This window comes from Gymnoscopelus microlampas (genome assembly GCF_963454915.1).
Source record: "Gymnoscopelus microlampas genome assembly, chromosome: 4".
Lineage (NCBI taxonomy): Eukaryota > Metazoa > Chordata > Actinopteri > Myctophiformes > Myctophidae > Gymnoscopelus > Gymnoscopelus microlampas.
In genome coordinates, this window is record NC_139941.1 from 45,925,235 (window position 1) to 45,943,243 (window position 18,009).

Here is an 18,009-nt window from a genome sequence, read left to right on the forward strand (position 1 = left end):
AGAATGAGAGAAGAATGACACCTACAAACTATTTATATCAATCTGCACAAGCACATAGAAATTAAAAATAAACATAAAAATAGTAGCTAAATGACAGGGAAATAACGTCTACATCAGCACCCAAAGGCCAGTTTGTTTAATAGTAGAATTGGATAGAAGCCAAACACATATAAATCTTGGCAAGCACAAAGAAAGCTCATTACATTGGCCTTAAAAGCCTTCAACATCACCTTTGACTTAAGAGAGACCAGACCTATAGATAGAACGTGTACTGCATACACAAAATTAAGTTGAACAGAAGCCACTTTATTAGCCTTTAGTACATATTGCAGAAAGAGTGTTATTCATGGGTAATAATAACTTACAAGCATAGATTTCTGATAGTACTGATATCTCTTTTCATACACAGTGGATTACGTGTTACAAAGAATCTCTATTTAACAACCATAGCCAGTGACAACAAGACACCATTAAAACAGCATAGTGGTTACACACAGGGGACCCGTACAAAATATGAGTCTAGAGGAAAAACTGAAACAACTAACAACCAAAAAACACTGATCAATTTGGACAATACAAGCCTTACAATGGTCAATCCCTACTGTATCTTTATTATTGCTCAACATAACAGCTTACCACGGGTCAAAGTATGGCTTCAGGTTGACATGTCACCGTTAATCAAAGATTTATACAATATGACATAGTTGCTAATTGCTATAATACGTACGTAGACCTGAAGCTTGAAGGAACAAACAGCCTGTTGATGTTTCCCAGAAACATGAAGCCTTTCGGTAGTAACCACTGTAGTTTACCAACAGCTAATCCTCAATTCCTCAGTTTCCTCAAGCAAATCCTCAATTTCAGCCCACCCTCAAAGAATGTCATCTAATCCGTTAACATGCCTTATTCTTTAGAAGACAAATGGTAGAAATACATCCCATCCATTGAAACACAACACAATTGATACTTATCCCACCACAAGGCTTCAAATAAAGTCTGATAAACTTAGCAAGAGGACAGTCTATAGTCATATGACACAAAACAAAATTCAGGTAATGCATTTACATCATCACTGAGAAGTAGACCTACAGTATGACTATGAGCGGGATGTGAGTGAAATACATGATTCTTCTTGACATCTGAGGTGAGAGTAATAGTTACTGTATGACTTAGATGATGTGGATATATCCTCCTAGAAGTAACGAGAGAGGGAAGCTATAGCTACACTAGGTACTTAGTTTGTCCTGTCATAGTCGGGTTTGTCCAATTCTTTGAGGGCTTTTAGAAGGCTTGAAGGGGTGAAGATTTCAGTTGATCCTTGAAAATAAAAAAGAGAAGATAAGGTAGAGTAAAACTACGATGGAATTATTTCATTGTATTCATTTAGTATTGTTAGTAAAAAAAAATACATGAAATTAAAAGAAAATGCCCCCCAGAAGTATGGTAACTTTTTTTCTGTTTCCGTAAATAACACAAAAAATCTGATACATTTTGGGATGAAAGGGCAAAACTGGAAATCTGGTTATAAAACAAAACCATAAGGAGAATGTGGAGAAAAACATCACTGGGGAAAGTTCCTGGAGGGAATCAAATTAATGATATGAGACACAACACAGCAGCACATTTGAAACAGAATGATAAATGAAGAAAACCCTATGGGTTTTTATAGTTTTGCTGTTCTACTGGTCAAGCCGCAAACCAGCAAGAAAATAAAACATTATACTTTTGTAGTCACTGTTATAACTTAGGGTTGAGTTTTTAGCATTGAGGTTTGTTTTATATTAAACTCTTATGAACAAAGAACTGTATGCAGAACCCGTCCAAATTTGGGATGTACTGTATTTATTTGATTGGCTGTTTTTATTACTTTGATACATGTTTTATCATTTAAAAAAATAACTATCCTGCACACTGTCTTCACTTCATATTACACCTACTTTTATACAGTAGGTGCAAAGTTTCTGATGCAAGACCAAAAAGGACTGAATGTTTGGATTCTTGCAATGACTGAAACATTGCACCTATTAAAGTATCCTAGGTACAAGTGAAGACAGTGCACAGGATTCTATTACTTTTTGGATTGAAAAAGGTTCTTTTTTTCCTATGCACCTGCCACCAAGACACTTTAGGTGTACACAAATGATTTATGTTTGTCATTGTGAAAAAGCATACACTCAAATAAACAGCTTGGCCAGAGAGCAACAACCCCTGGAGGCTAACAAGGAGAAGTGGGTGAAAGTGATATCGCTTCCTCCTCCTACTATAACACTCTAAAGTTTAAACAGCACACACATGGGGTGAGATGACACAGAACAAAGGGGATGAGGTAGGTTATAGGGACCTCTACTAGTGAGCTCATTGCAAACTGGGGGATGAAGCCTACGAAGTGAAGGATGGTGGATAGGGGCTTGTTTGGGACATACAGTACAGGGAAGTCACATATCACATAGTCTTGCATAGCCAGACAACTATTCCACAATATCCGAATGCTATATAGAGTCTGGAACTATTCCTCCCGAAATCCGAAAGAGGAAGCTGGCACTTCCGTTCAATGTAAAATATCTTTACATTTTATGTTTTAATTTCCATTTCTGCTAAGCAGCAAGCTATAGTATATGCTTAGATGATTTTGATTTATATTAGGATAAATTTCATCTTCACATCCGCATTATTATATTTTAATCATGATCACAGCTTCCGTGTCCCAGACTGTATGACCAGAAACATTTGAAAATTGTGGGAGGCAACAGTCTGGCCATGCGAGACTACATATCACATGACTTGTGTATTTACTTCAGGATGTGTTCTTATTCTGCAGGCGGCTCCTCAGAGCCCTCCGGTGGAGCGCTGGGGTCCATGAAGTCTTGGTGCTGCAGCTCCTTTAGGTACTTGGTGGGTGTACTTAAGTGGGTGGAACCTACAAAACAAAGCCTGTATTCTCAGCTCTCGTTGCATCCCAGACAGTTCTGCTTGAGTATAGCTGCTCTTTAGATATTATAAAAACAAAATCAAATCATGTGGATCCTGGGATCCACGTGGGAATGGCGTGGCTCCAATGTGGATCTTGCACATGTGTCCAGCCTGTGACATCAGTCATCTACTGGATGACGTCAGCAAAAGACATATCTATGATGTATGACTCTGAATTTGGGATCAGTCAGAGCCCCTTTGACTTCTTTATATTATACAATTTAAGTTAAATATTTAAATATTTCAAAAAATGTGTGGAGGTACTTCTGTGGCAACTTATCATATGATGGTATGATAACTCTAAAATTAGATAAGCTGCAAAAAGTATATGTCCAGCAACAAAGAAACAAAACTTTGAAAAATAAAATAATATAATTTTTAAATGTTCAATGTCTCATTTTGACAAACTATATTCTCTTTTAGAGAATAATTAACATGAATCAAATATTTCAATCATTAATACTGTTATTTATGTCAATCAATGCACTTTCCAGGTTTATAATTTCCCCCAAAAGTCAATGTGTGCATTGAGCGGTGATGAAATTTGAACTGGTATTGAATTGTGCTTATGAGGTACTCTTTTGTGCCTTTCTGCCTGCATCCTGCCACTGTCCCTGTGTGCTGCCACTCTGTATCTGATATAGAATCCGAGTCACAGCAACACATCAGCTCAATGTGGTTAAGAGAGAGAAAGCGAACTCTCTCCCAAACTGCAGTATCCGCAGTAAGGGAAACATGACTATAAGATTTATGTTCTTCATCAATACTTTGGCATTATTCAAATCACAAAAGATAACTTATACAGTTCATTTATTATTTCTTTCATCCAAGAATATTGTCACTCCTCACTAGCAAGTAAGCTGTTTGCACTGTACAATATGCAATCATTACATTGCATATAGAGTAGAAAAACTATTGACTAAAGAATCCTCACCGATAATGGCTTCCCATTTTCCGTTGGCTTGGGTGACTTCATAGACGCAGCGCATCTCGCTGAACGTCACGCCTCCGATGATGAACACAATGATCCTGGGGCCTGTCTTCAACTCCTGGGGGCCCTTGTTCTTGTGCCAGTTACCATAGCGAGCACTACTGGAAGAGGGACAGGGAGGGATGGAGAGAGAGAGACAGACAGACAGAGACAGAGATAGAGTTTACTGAATCAAGGGACTAATGTCTTGCTGTGAGGCCATCACTTCACAAGTAACAAGACAGTGCCACAATTTCAAATACAAAGCATTCTGATAGATTCCATACCTTGATGGGGCACTACTGCTTTTGGAGGATGCTTGTCGCTGGGAAATATATGGGTACTGGTTTTTGTCAAGTTTGTCCTCAATAGCATCCTGTAAGAAGACTTTATGTTAATGATGGCATATTATGATGGCATATTATATGAAAGACCCTAATATAAAGTATTGTTGGATGGGAGGGTTTGTTACTGATAGGCCATCAGTTAACCATTTTCAACCACCTTGTAGATCAGCTATTTTAGCTATTTTTGTTCAAAACCATGAAAGTATAAAAGGCTCAAGTGGTTAAGACACAAACTAGAAAATCTGAAACAAAATGTAAAGACTTAACAGTCTGGATTTGACTGTGCAAGGGCTGGTGTGGAACCAGTCAACTGAACAACAAGTCACCACACTACAGTATCATCATGCCACATTATCTAAATTAAGTTTAATATCAATCATTCAGGGATGAGACGTGCCTCCATGATATCTTTGATGAGTGGAGTCCATCGGGAGAGCTGGTAGGTCTGCTCGCTGACTCTTTCCTTACGGTCAGGCTTCTTGACCTTCTTAGTAGTAGTAGTGCCCTGCAAGGAGGACAGACGGATAGGTCAGTGTTATGAATCAGTGTTTGTTCAGTGTATAGTGAAGGGAGAGTCCCTTTTCCCGGTGTTTCGCCCAGGCGGACAGGATTTTGAGTTTAGGTTTAGGCATAATTTCTGTTAGGGTTAAGGTTAGGGTTAGGCATAATGTTTCTGAGGTTAGGGTTAGGGTTAAGGTTAGGGTTAGGCATAGTGTTTGTGAGGTTAGGGTTAGCGTTAGGTTTAGGCATAGTTTTAGTGAAGTTAAATGTTAGGATTTAGACGCAATCAAGGCGAAACACCAATGAAAGAGGGAGTCCCGTATAGTGAACTACTTTGGGTGTTTGCCATTGTGTAGTAGGGTGTTCCAAATCTCAATCCAAAACTTTTACGTGGTGAACATTAGCACACTACTTTAGCCCAAATGTGCCGTAATGCAAAGCGGAAGGTGTTGATGGTTGTTGGATCGTTTTTGATGTTGAAAAAGAAAAGAGGCGCAACAAACAAACACGACAGGCGGTAGTGAGGGAGATGTGTAGGAGAAACTGGGGCAACACAACTTTATTAAGTGGCCAATGTCACAAGTAACATACTGTAGGTGTGGTTTTTGGGTAATCAGGGCAGGCTAGTGCTGCTATTATTTATACACCATGAAGCTCACCTCAGTGATAATGGGCACGCCCATGTGGGCCATGTTGGAGATGATGTCACTGTCCTCTGGTGGGATGCTGGCATGCTGGAGAAGCTTGCAAAGGTTCTCCTCAGACACACCTGGCATACACACAATTACACACGCACGCGTGCGCATGCACACACACACACACACACACACACACACACACACACACACACACACACACACACACACACACACACACACACACACACACACACACACACACACACACACACACACACACACACACACACACACACACCACATGTGGAGCATGCACACAACATGCATGCAGTACACATCACAGACAAATACATGCACACACACATGAAATTATGCAGACACAAGGAACAAATGAAAATTACAATTTAGTTGCATTGCAAAATATATCCATCTAACAAGTCAAAGTCTGTCTGCACTGCACAATTTTATTAAAGTCATACGGTGTAACATTAATTTTATGACCACTTTTTTTTACCACAAAATACAACAGTGAAAGATTATGTCAAAAACAAGTTACACATTATGACTTTAAATCGGAATCAAATTTATTTTGATTAAGGGTAGTGGATATTTAGCCTTTGGACGACATTGAGAAGGAAACGCTATGAAGATCACCTTAACCAGATCCTCACTCTACCCTTAACTTCACTAAACCCATTCCTATAACGTAGCTATACTAACAGTGCCTAACCTTACCTCATGCCTAAATGCAACCATAACAGTGCCGCTGACTACTGTGAACCAGCTGTAAGCTGTAACCATGTGATTGCCCCTGACCAATCAAATGGTAGAGATTGTGGAGGGTCCGACAGCTGAACATCCATTACCTTTGTTAAAACAAATGATCTACCTTATTCTAAGATACTGTCACTGGATTTAAAGCAAATGATATTCCTTCTACATATAATGTGATCTTGACAGCTCAAACTGCTTGTTAAGTTGGACTTCTTTTACAGTGCAACATGTCAGAATGTGAAATAGTTGAGTGCATCTGTGCCAAGGTGACAGAGGACAGAGTGGACATCTCTCACCGTTCTTCAGATAGATATAGAGGAGAATGATGCGCAGCTTGTCAAAGACAGAAACATTGGCATCCAGAAGAATGGGGACGATGACTCTCATGGGGTCCTTAATCTTCTCTCCCTCTGCATCGGTGCCCATTGCCAAGTCCTACAGGAATTACAGTATATACACGAGAGGTGAAATTGGTGTAAAGTGAACGTATGTTCTTTTACCATGTCTTATAGGGTACTGAAGTTCCACGCCCCAAATAGATTTTACCACTTAAAAATCCCACTGACTTTTTTATACATAAAAAATATATATCCAGGTATCTTACTCATATGGTTACCAAGCATAATGTGACATCATAAAAGTAATAACTGAAAGACTGAAAAGACACAGACTGTATCAAATGTAATTGAATATCATACACAATACAGGGAACATTAGCCAAACGCATTGTGAGCTTGTAGATCGGCTATTTTCAAATGGCCGAAATGTATATAGGGCTAAAGTGGTTAATGTATGTTTTATTGTTTTGTAATAATAATAAAAATCTACAAAGTAAATAGTAACTAAAGTTTTCAAATAAATGGAGTAAACGTATAATATGTGCCTCTGAGATGTGGAGTAGAGTGGAGTAGAAGTAAAAGTACTGAAAATTGGATACAGTAAACATAAATACAGTACTTGAGTAAATGTACTTAGTTACTTTCCACCACTGGGTATAAATGGTTAAAAATCTCACCTGCTCTACACGGCACAGCTTATCCACAGAGCCCTGGTAGCGGTTCATACAGTCCTCCGCCAGGTGGAGGTGGGTTGAAAACTGGAATCAGGAGAGGAGAGACACTGTTTGTTACTGCACACACACACACACACACACACACACACACACACACACACACACACACACACACACACACACACACACACACACACACACACACACACAAATACATATATGTGTGCAGTAACACTTTAATGTATTCTTGGTTGCGCACTGGTGTCGCACGACAGGAGTAGCAATTATACAAGCAAGCTCACAACACGTCGCAACGTAAGCTTGTGGATCATATGTTGTTGGTCACGAGACACCGGCGCGTAACTAAGTATGAATCAGGCTTAACATATCACTTCTCTACTGTACCTTACTGAGTTCCTTCTGATATTGCGGCATCTTCTTGAGCATCTGAGCCAGTTCCTTCATTGTCGTCTAAAGAAATACATATAAAAGAATGTTGAATGGATATTTCGAAAGTTAATAATCCAACTGATACCCATTTGGGGAGACCATCCGTATGTGTAGTTTAATATTTCTAAAACACCATTATCTTTTAAAGAGTCATTTTGTATGAATAAATGTCAGGTTTTTATTTTAAAACAGCAGCTATGTGGTGTTTGAGAACTTGAAGGCTACATTTCAGCCAATATGTCTGTGTGAAGGACAGATGAGCAGAGGGATAGGATGATGGAGTCTGAAAACAGAGACGAGTGTCCTCTACCTTCTCTCCAGTGTTCATCTTTTTACTGGCAGTGAACTCTTTCAGAGAGCGTGTCACAGCTCTGCGTGTGAAAGTAAGAAAGACAGATGGACAGACAGACAGACAGACAGACAGTGAGCGAGAGAGAGAGAGAGAGAGAGAGAGAGAGAGAGAGAGATGTTAACAATGTTATGAAGACATGTTCCTGGTAATGTGAGCTGTTTCGAGATGAAGATGCAATTAGTGGGTCTTCAAGGTCATCTCTTGCTATTTCCATGACTCATGCAGCCAACTGAGCCGAGAGAGAGAGAGAGAGAGAGAGAGAGAGAGAGAGAGAGAGAGAGAGAGAGAGAGAGAGAGAGAGAGAGAGAGAGAGAGAGAGAGAGAGAGAGAGAGAGAGAGAGAGAGAGAGAGAGAGAGAGAGAGATAAAAGACAGACAGATGTAGAGAAGGGGAGAATAGATGAAAGAGTAGATATGTTATCTTGATGCTTTGGTAATAAAGCCTGTTGAATTTCACTGACAATGAATAAAGCCTGTTGAATTTAAGTGGAATGATTTAGTTTTAACTTAACTGAAAACACAGACAGAAAAACTACAAACAAAAGAGAAAATAGAAGAGCAATTTCAAAAACATCTGACATGTTTTTGTAAATCCAAACCTAGAGTGAAGAATACACATTCAAGGTGAGAGAAAAGTGGTTTATGATAGAAAGAGCACTGGAATACTGATGTTGCTCATCTCTCTCTCTCTCTCTCTCTCTCTCTCTCTCTCTCTCTCTCTCTCTCTCTCTCTCTCTCTCTCTCTCTCTCTCTCTCTCTCTCTCTCTCTCTCTCTCTCTCTCTCTCTCTCTCTCTCTCTCTCTCTCTCTCTCTCTCTCTCTCTCTGTGCGTGCATGCGTGTGTGTGTGTGTGTGTGTGTGTGTGTGTGTGTGTGTGTGTGTGTGTGTGTGTGTGTGTGTGTGTGTACGCGTGCACACACAAGTTCGTTCGTTCGTTCGTTCGTGCGCGCGTGTGTGTGTGTGTGTGTGTGTCAGACAGTCACAAACATTGGCCGAGTGTGAATACAATATGTGTGTGCCCTTGCACCTGTCTCTGTTTCTCTCCAAATGTTTTGGTGTTGTGCGTGCCTGTACGCAACTACGCATGCGTGTCTGTATGCGTGTGTGTGTGTGTGTGTGTGTGTGTGTGTGTGTGTGTGTGTGTGTGTGTGTGTGTGTGTGTGTGTGTGTGTGTGTGTGTGTGTGTGTGTGTGTGTGCGTGCGTGCGTGCGTGCGTGCGTGCGTGCGTGCGTGCGTGCGTGCGTGCGTGCGTGCGTGCGTGCGTGCGTGCGTGCGTGCGTGCGTGTCTGTGTACGCGTGTGTGTGTGTGTGTGTGTGTGTGTGTGTCGCTGTGCGTGCATGTGTGTCTTTGCATCATACTGTGGAAGCCACTCACGCGGACACCTCAGCGATGTGTTTGTGTCTCAGACTCAGCCAGAGGTCATCGTCTTCATCCAGCAGCACTTCCTTGGTCCTCGTCTCACCCATCCCACTGGTCTCAAACCTGACACACAGCACACCATGCAGGGGGAGGGGGGGGGGGGGGACAGGGGGACAGGGAGGCAGACGGGGAGAGAAAGGAGGAAGAAACAGCAGGATTGACAGAGAGAAAGGGAAACAAAGAGGTGAGGTGTTATAGTTATTGTCATGTTGTTTCATGCCGACCAAACCAACTGCATAGATATTAAATTAACGGAACACAAAAAAACTTCTAATAGATGTTTTATAATTGATTCAATAGTTCAGTCTGATTCATTACTTAAGCCTGGCTGTATTATACTTCCATGTACAATGGGGGTGTGCAAAAATAGCCGATCTACAAGCCTCGACGCTGCGATGCGCTGTGAGGTTTTAGATCTGCTATTTTCACAATATATATATATTTTTAAATAATCATTCATTAATTGTAATCGAGGCAAAAGTTTAAAATAATCGTGAAATTGAGTCATATCGAGTCATATCGCCCAACCCTGGAACAAATTCTAACATTTGAAGCCACACTTTAATACATGTTAATAGGTAATACCTCAGTATAACACCAGCAAGCAAGATATCGATGTGTCCTTGACAATGACCCCTACTGTACATGCTAACAGAGGTGGGACCAAGTCCCTATGTTGCAAGTCCAAGTCGAGTCTCAAGTCTTTGCTCTCAAGTCCCGAGTCAAGTCCAAGTCAACACAGCCAAGTCCCAAGTCAAGTCCAAGTCCCCAGCTTTTTGTTTCGAGTCCCACACAAGTCCTTAGCATTTTGGTTCGAGTCCCACACAAGTCCTAGCCTTTTGTTTCGAGTCCCAAACAAGTCTTAACCTTTTGTTTCGAGTCCCAAACAAGTCAAAATGTTAATTCAAGATATGTAAAGATTTACATACATCATGAGCATTTTTCACAATTTGCATTTGTTTTAAAACAGGGGTTCTTCCAGGCCAACAGAACGCAGATACTGTACTTTTAATTTCCTCCTTGAGGACAGGGTTTAAAAGGGCCCTTTTTAATGAATATAATGTCATTTTGTACAATCTGTATGGTAGAGTATGTTACTACAATATAACTTATCAGGGTGGTTGTATTTTGTCTCCCTGCTCTTCTATTGAGACATTTAGATAATGTCAAAGGCCATGTCTCACCTAGACACAGGATCTGACACAAATTCAGTGTATCCTCTGATCAAGCAGGCAGGCTCTATTATCACAATGGTGAAATTTCAGCACTTGCACTGGAAACCGTGTTCAAATCCGGGTTAGAAGAGGAAATGTATATAGCGCTGAAGTGGTCAATGTATGTTTTGTATTAATAACCAAAATCTACAAAGTAATTGGTACCTAAAGTTTTCAAATAATTGTAGTGGAGTAAAAGTAGGCTAATATCTGCCTCTCATATGTAGAAGTAGGTAGCTGATATATTGCACTTTTACCTTAGCGCTAGGTATACTCTTGGTTGCTTGTTTTTGCAGAAAATGCACTTAAAACTTCTGGTGATTGGTAGTTTAGTTCCCTACCTATGTTGAATGCACTTACTGTAAGTCGCTTTGGATAAAGGCGTCTGCTAAATGACTGTAATGTAGAAGTAAAAGTACTGAAAATTACAAATACTTAAGTAAAGTACTTGAATAAATGTACTTAGTTACTTTCCACCACTGGTTATAGTTTGCACTTAGCACGCAGTAATGTTAATGTGAAGTATAGGTCTTGCCTTGCATACTGCTTTTCTCATAATCTTTAAAACCGACAGCTATAACTGCTGGAGTTGACATTTTATTCCACCTGGCTTCAGTTCCAGCAGCGACGGCAGGAGTGAAGCCGGTGTGTTGTTTGTTTGGTAACGTGCAACATGTGGGCCAGTGTTGCCAAGTATCGGGAGAGAAACAAGCGAACCGACTTCCAAAAACAAGCCAAAAACAAGCCAAATTTTGTCCAAAAGTTAGGGTAAATAAGCAGCTTTGGCAACACTACACTAGGTGTCACTGACGGCCGGGATTTCTGACTAATAACATTATAGTTGATGCACACTTTTTAAACATTTTTGGCTTGCTTAAGTGACTTGAAAGTGACTTGAAAAGACTTGAATTTTCAAGTCAAGAGGGCTCAAGTCAAGTCAAGTCTCAAGTCTTTAGCGTTCAAGTCAAGTCAAGTCTCAAGTCTTTGGCATTCAAGTCCCAAGCAAGTCCAAGTCTATTTTTGATTTGGTCAAGCAAGTCTAAAGTCATCAAAATCGGGACTTCAAGTCAAGTCGAGTCTCGAGTCTCGAGTCCAAGTCCCCACCTCTGCATGCTAAGTCATTCAGAATGAAAGAGCCAGCTACAGTAAATGCCAGAAAACCAAGCTTAAAGGTAGAAGTAACAGAATAGAAAATAAGATAATGTGCAAACATTTAGTGAATGTGAATTCGATGCTTACGAGTAGACGTCGTTCTCAATTCCCAGCAGGTCGTAGCCCATGGCCTGCAGGGTGAGTTCGTGCAGGAGAGGAGACACTGGGTCAAAGCCACGGTCCAGGATCAGCAACTGGGTTCGAGATTTGTCTGGACCCTGGACACAAACACCATAGACCTTTAACTTCATTTACTGTTTGGTAGTGTTTATTTATTTTCCCAAACATTTTCAACTGTCTGTGCGAAGTTTGGTGCGGATTGGAGCAATGGTGCGCCTGTGGCACGCATGGGCCCCTGATGGGGCTCCTGGGGGCCACATGTGCGGTCTGGTGTGGCTATTCTCAAGGACCCTGAATAGTGTTTGTGCCAAGTTGGTGTGGACTGGAGCAACGGTGTGCCTCGCAAGTCCGGATGTTACGTTTGTGACGTCCACGATCTCAGTCGGTCCGCCCAATCACCCTCTAGGTAATTTAATATAGGACAGGGAAAATAGCAGATCTGCTGTATAAGCTCACAACGTGTCACATCAAAAGCCAACACTTAAGTCATATCACAATTTCAATATTAGATCAATATCGTGATATGGTGTGTTGAAAATCTTTGGGAAAATATGTATTCTTCCCTAGCCTTTTTTATGCTAATTTTAGGAGGGAAAATAGCTTCATCATTCAATAGTTCTAAGCTGAGTCTGTAAACACATTTTGAACTGGGTCCATCAAAGGCTGGTGTAACCCCTGACATCCTTCAAACTGTCAAAGCATCATTTATTCTCTGTGTGCAGTCTGTGTGCAGTGGTCAACACCTGTGACACTGAATAAATGGGTTATTGACTTGTGAGTTTTTAAGCCATAAATAAAGAAATCAAAGTCAATCAGTTAAATGGGCAGACCTGTGTGAAATTGTATTTGAAAATAATGGGTTTTAAACAAAAGACAGTATGAGATGGGCAGGGCTTTCCACATAGGACAATACAAACATCAGCAAAACTTTTCGACAATCACAGAAAAGTAATTGAAAGTCAATTCATTAAATATTGCAGTGACTGCCAATTTTCGTACCACTATCTTCCTTTTTACCCCATTTTTCAAAGTAGCCATCTGGTTAAAACAAACATTACAAATTCTGAAAGCCACATACGTAAGATAAATAGAGATCTGTGAGGGTCTGTAAGACATGGATTGTTTTCACCAATATATGTGTTTTCTCTGCAAGTCAAAGTAACTTGATATCATACACACACAGGATTATATGCAAATCTGACCCAGGCATGGTGATAATAACTGTATTAAATTAACGGAACACAAAAAAACTTCTAATAGATGTTTTATAATTGATTCAATAGTTCAGTCTGATTCATTACTTAAGCCTGGCTGTATTATACTTCCATGTACAATGGGGGTGTGCAAAAATAGCCGATCTACAAGCCTCGACGCTGCGATGCGCTGTGAGGTTTTAGATCTGCTATTTTCACAATATATATATATTTTTAAATAATCATTCATTAATTGTAATCGAGGCAAAAGTTTAAAATAATCGTGAAATTGAGTCATATCGAGTCATATCGCCCAACCCTGGAACAAATTCTAACATTTGAAGCCACACTTTAATACATGTTAATAGGTAATACCTCAGTATAACACCAGCAAGCAAGATATCGATGTGTCCTTGACAATGACCCCTACTGTACATGCTAAGTCATTCAGAATGAAAGAGCCAGCTACAGTAAATGCCAGAAAACCAAGCTTAAAGGTAGAAGTAACAGAATAGAAAATAAGATAATGTGCAAACATTTAGTGAATGTGAATTCGAAATTCGATATTTGAAAATAATGGGTTTTAAACAAAAGACAGTATGAGATGGGCAGGGCTTTCCACATAGGACAATACAAACATCAGCAAAACTTTTCGACAATCACAGAAAAGTAATTGAAAGTCAATTCATTAAATATTGCAGTGACTGCCAATTTTCGTACCACTATCTTCCTTTTTACCCCATTTTTCAAAGTAGCCATCTGGTTAAAACAAACATTACAAATTCTGAAAGCCACATACGTAAGATAAATAGAGATCTGTGAGGGTCTGTAAGACATGGATTATATGATTATATGATAGGATTATATGCAAATCTGACCCAGGCATGGTGATAATAACTGTAGCTCCATTACCTCTCCCAAGGTTGGGTCATCAGCCTTGTAGCCATCCAGTTTCTCTTGAAGCATCTGGGCCAGTGTGCTACAGTCTTTGTACTCCCTGAGCCAAAATACAAGACAACACAACATGAAGTCATCTTGAGTTAAATCTTCAGTATTCATTTACTGTTTCAATTTGTGCACTCAGAGTAAAATGAACACTGAGAATGTTACAGTGTAGTTCTGCTGTGGTATAGTGCGGTGCTACAGAGGGGTTGTTGTGGGGTTGTGTTTTCAGACTGAGCGACTGACTGTTCTCAATAGAGTGAAGGGTGAGCTGCTCTTACGCTCTGTATCGGACTCCAGGGTACTCCTTCAGGCTGGCACATAAGGTTGCGATCTGCTCAGCACAGCGCTCCAACATGTTGTTCTTCACATCAGCCTTGAAAGGGCTGTAGAAATCCTGGAAGGCATCCACTTTGTCCAGGGAGAATACCTGGAAGGCAAGAGATGAGATGAGATGAGATATACTTAATCCTCAAACGGGAAATTGAGGTGTTATGCAGTCTGATGGCAGTTGGCATATGAAAGAAATATATTCCTCCCACCCCTCTTCGTGGTTCTTCTCTCCCTTTGTTTCACTCAGGGCCGGTGCTAGGCAATTTGGCGCCCTAGGCAATATTTTTACTCACCACCACCACTCGCCGCGCCACCGTTTTCTGCCACAGCGCCACCTAGAGCCTGAAAAAGTGTTTTGCTCTTTTTTTTTTTCAACTGCCTACTCTGCCTAATGGGCGTGCCGGCCCTGCACTTGCACTTCTGTCTTAAATGTTCATTCTAGGATCACGGGATCTATATTATTTTGGAGCTATGGTTCTGGTGCTCAGCAATCAGCTCTATTGTTGTCACAAATATACGTTTTCCAAGACATGCTGATTACAAATATTTGAAACTTTTTCAAATATCCTATCCATCTTCCTAGTGGAAAGTCAAGAAAACATGCTGTATCTTTCTCGCTCCACAGTGGCACACACACACACACACACACACACACACACACACACACACACACACACACACACACACACACACACACACACACACACACACACACACACACACACACTTTGCTCAACACTTTGCTCCATCTTAAAAATAGCTGTCAAAGTGTTATAGTTTGCCGGTGTTAACTTGCTAAACATGACAGTTACACAGAGCCTCTGCCAACGGTTTTGAGTGACAAATATGAGGCAATTGCTCTTTCCATCTCTCCCTAACTCATCACATTTGAGGCGAATAACAAAGTTAAAACAAAGGTTACCAGCTTGTCCTGGCCTACAGAGAACAGTGACAAACAAGGGTATTAACATAAGATTGCACATTTGTTGCACTGCTTTGATGATGATGATGATGATATACTTTTTTTAAACACAGGGTAGCCACCCTATGTTTGAAATGAAATTAATGAGGTAATCTGTTTCATGTCAATTAAGTCAGTCAGTTAATCATGTCAGTTACTTTATAAAGATCATTTAAAATAAGTTATTCAATGGCTGTACAGTATATATTGTAGATTACACATGCAAGGCAGCAGAGCACATGCAATTTGAATGAATAAATGAAAATGCTCCATTAAAAACAACCAATAAAGTAATAGGTTTGGCCTCGTACCAATCTTTTTCTAAGTCATTAGATGGCACTCCAGAACATAGCTAATACAATTTAAGAACTGGTACATGCAACAGACCGCCTTATATCCAATCTAACTATATAAATGCCGAGCAACTTCCGCGCCCTCGGTGGTGACACCCCACAGCTCTGTGATCGACTAAACACAACACCGTCAGACCACATGTCGCCAACACTGTCGCCACGGCGGGCGGCCTGAATTTACGTTTCGCGTAGGGCACCTGGCATGCCTCACTACACCGTTCCCACCTCGCAACATAATTAATTCTACTCACCAAATGTCGGACACAACGGAAGTGGAAGCAGCTTCGTACCGTTTACCGTGCGCACGACCTCATCACCACAACAGCTGGCAGCCGCTGCGGGGTTTTTTTCCTTTTTCTCCAAACTTTTTTTTTGGTCACCATTTTCTCCAGGCACCATTTCTGGTGTAACGTCGGGTGTTTCTTTACACCAGCCAATCACCTTTCACGTTGCCACGTCCGTTGCCACGTCGCGCTGACGTACGCTAAACAAGCACTGCCGTGCGCACAATGCAAACGAGCCCAAAGGCGCGCAAAAATAAGCCGACCATTGCTTAGACACAAAGTCAGACCTGGCAACGCAGCCTAGGCCAATCATGTGTGAGAGATCTACAAGCTATGGGGCAGAGACGCCACCGTATCTTAGCAACAACTACAGCGCTCACTCTCATTGGTCCTGTCACGCTAAGAGCAGTCTCCAGACAATGGCATCGCAGACAGCTTGCTGTTACTGCTGTAGCCATCACAGGCAGTTGCAGCACGACGGACAGGGCGCTGTGATAGCTGCCATGTCGCTAACGCTAATCTGGTTGTCATGCCTGCAGCGGCTGTGCAATCACTTTGTCAACAATGCACGTTCGTGTGGTGAATGTCTATATTGCTGCTCAGTTCGTCCATTGTACATGGTGTATGTTTGTGTGTGTCTTCTGGAGAACTATGTAGCTCCACAGCAACTACAGTAACTAACGTAATGGCAGGACCGCCACGTGCAACGCATGTTAGGCTGCATTATGGTCATGTAGTAATTTCCGATAATTTCGCTCCGATTACAGCAGTGTTTATCAACCCTTTCACGCCGCCCCCCCCCCCCACAAATACACGTACTTGATCTGGGACCCCCCCATTCTGTTTGACTCCGTTCCACAAGTAAATATTGTGAAAATAGCCGATCTACAAGCTCGAAACGCCTCACGTTGAGAGGCTTTGTAAGCTTGGAGATCGGCTATTTTCTACATGATTGCCTCTTTCTTACATTCTTTGCCAATGTGGCCCATGTTTTCATAGCATAGTTTATTGACTACTTCTGTTGCAGAAATGGCCATTTCCTTTACTTTCGGTTTTTTATTGTCTCCGCCAGGCCGAAAGGCATGGCGCAAGACTATGTTTCACCCCCTGTCCGTCCGTCTGTGATAGCTAATCTCTCACATCGTTGACTTGATCGCAGCAAAATAACAGCCCGATGTGGAGATCAGTGAGAGCTGGATAAACGACGTAAAATGTGTCAAAAGGAGTCTGTACGGCTGTCGATAAATGAACACATGACGTCAGTGGGAGAGGAGATATTGTGTCTTTTGGACAAACAGCAGCGTGGTGCTGATGTTTGTTGTGTCAAGCAGCTTAATGTCAGAGTGTTTGTGTTGGAGCGCCTCAGTGCGGCTGCAGAGTTCATGTGCAACCTCTTCCACAGACACACAGAGACACTAGAAACTCTGCTGGGGAAAAAAAACACTGCTGGGCATTGACTTTCCTATGGACATTGATCTACACACTGCAGGTATATCTGCTACACACACAACATCAAACTACACACTGCAGGTATGATGCAGCGTTTGCATTACAGCCAGCATGCCAGCGTAGTTCCCATATGGTTTCAAGGTGGGCTAAACCATATGGACCCCATGTCAGCAATGTCAGCGGCATCCACTTCAGTCCCAACTGCGATGCCCATGCAGGCTATAAGTAGCTTCTACCTGGCCCTTAGGTGGGCCCCAACTAGCCATGTTTATGTGGGACCAAGGCGGGTCCTAACTGCGTTTGCCCATGCAGGCTTTAACTGGGTTCTACCTGGGCCCTAGGTGTACCCTAACCAACCACAGTGCAGTGCCCATCGCTCCAATTGTTGTGATGTCAGGGCTCTCAATACTGCACATTGGTGGAGGAGGAGGGGCCGCAGGGCGACCGCACACATCGCTGAACCAATGGTAGCCCACGGATGTTTCCTCTGTGGATTTACAATCTGCCCCTCTATGCCACATATCATCCGCACTACAGGGTCTTCACTGACCGAGCCACGGCCCCACTCACCCTCAT

At 41.6% G+C, this 18,009-nt stretch overlaps 1 protein-coding gene across 1 annotated transcript in view; it reads right to left on the reverse strand.

The window, feature by feature from the left end:
• Positions 1–131: 131 nt before the first annotated feature.
• stxbp1b (syntaxin binding protein 1b) overlaps positions 132–18,009 on the reverse strand; it is a 30,334-nt gene continuing 12,456 nt past the window's right edge. Inside the window, exons 7-20 of the mRNA XM_084055669.1 lie at positions 14,335–14,483; positions 14,024–14,108; positions 11,886–12,016; positions 9,388–9,495; positions 7,973–8,033; positions 7,618–7,683; positions 7,216–7,296; positions 6,497–6,635; positions 5,448–5,557; positions 4,685–4,792; positions 4,228–4,316; positions 3,905–4,062; positions 2,794–2,917; positions 132–1,317 (exon numbers count right to left, since the gene is read on the reverse strand). Of these exons, the coding sequence (XP_083911795.1) occupies positions 2,808–2,917; positions 3,905–4,062; positions 4,228–4,316; positions 4,685–4,792; positions 5,448–5,557; positions 6,497–6,635; positions 7,216–7,296; positions 7,618–7,683; positions 7,973–8,033; positions 9,388–9,495; positions 11,886–12,016; positions 14,024–14,108; positions 14,335–14,483 (1,395 nt within the window). The 3' untranslated portion in view covers positions 132–1,317; positions 2,794–2,807. The remainder of the gene's footprint in view (positions 1,318–2,793; positions 2,918–3,904; positions 4,063–4,227; positions 4,317–4,684; positions 4,793–5,447; positions 5,558–6,496; positions 6,636–7,215; positions 7,297–7,617; positions 7,684–7,972; positions 8,034–9,387; positions 9,496–11,885; positions 12,017–14,023; positions 14,109–14,334; positions 14,484–18,009) is intronic.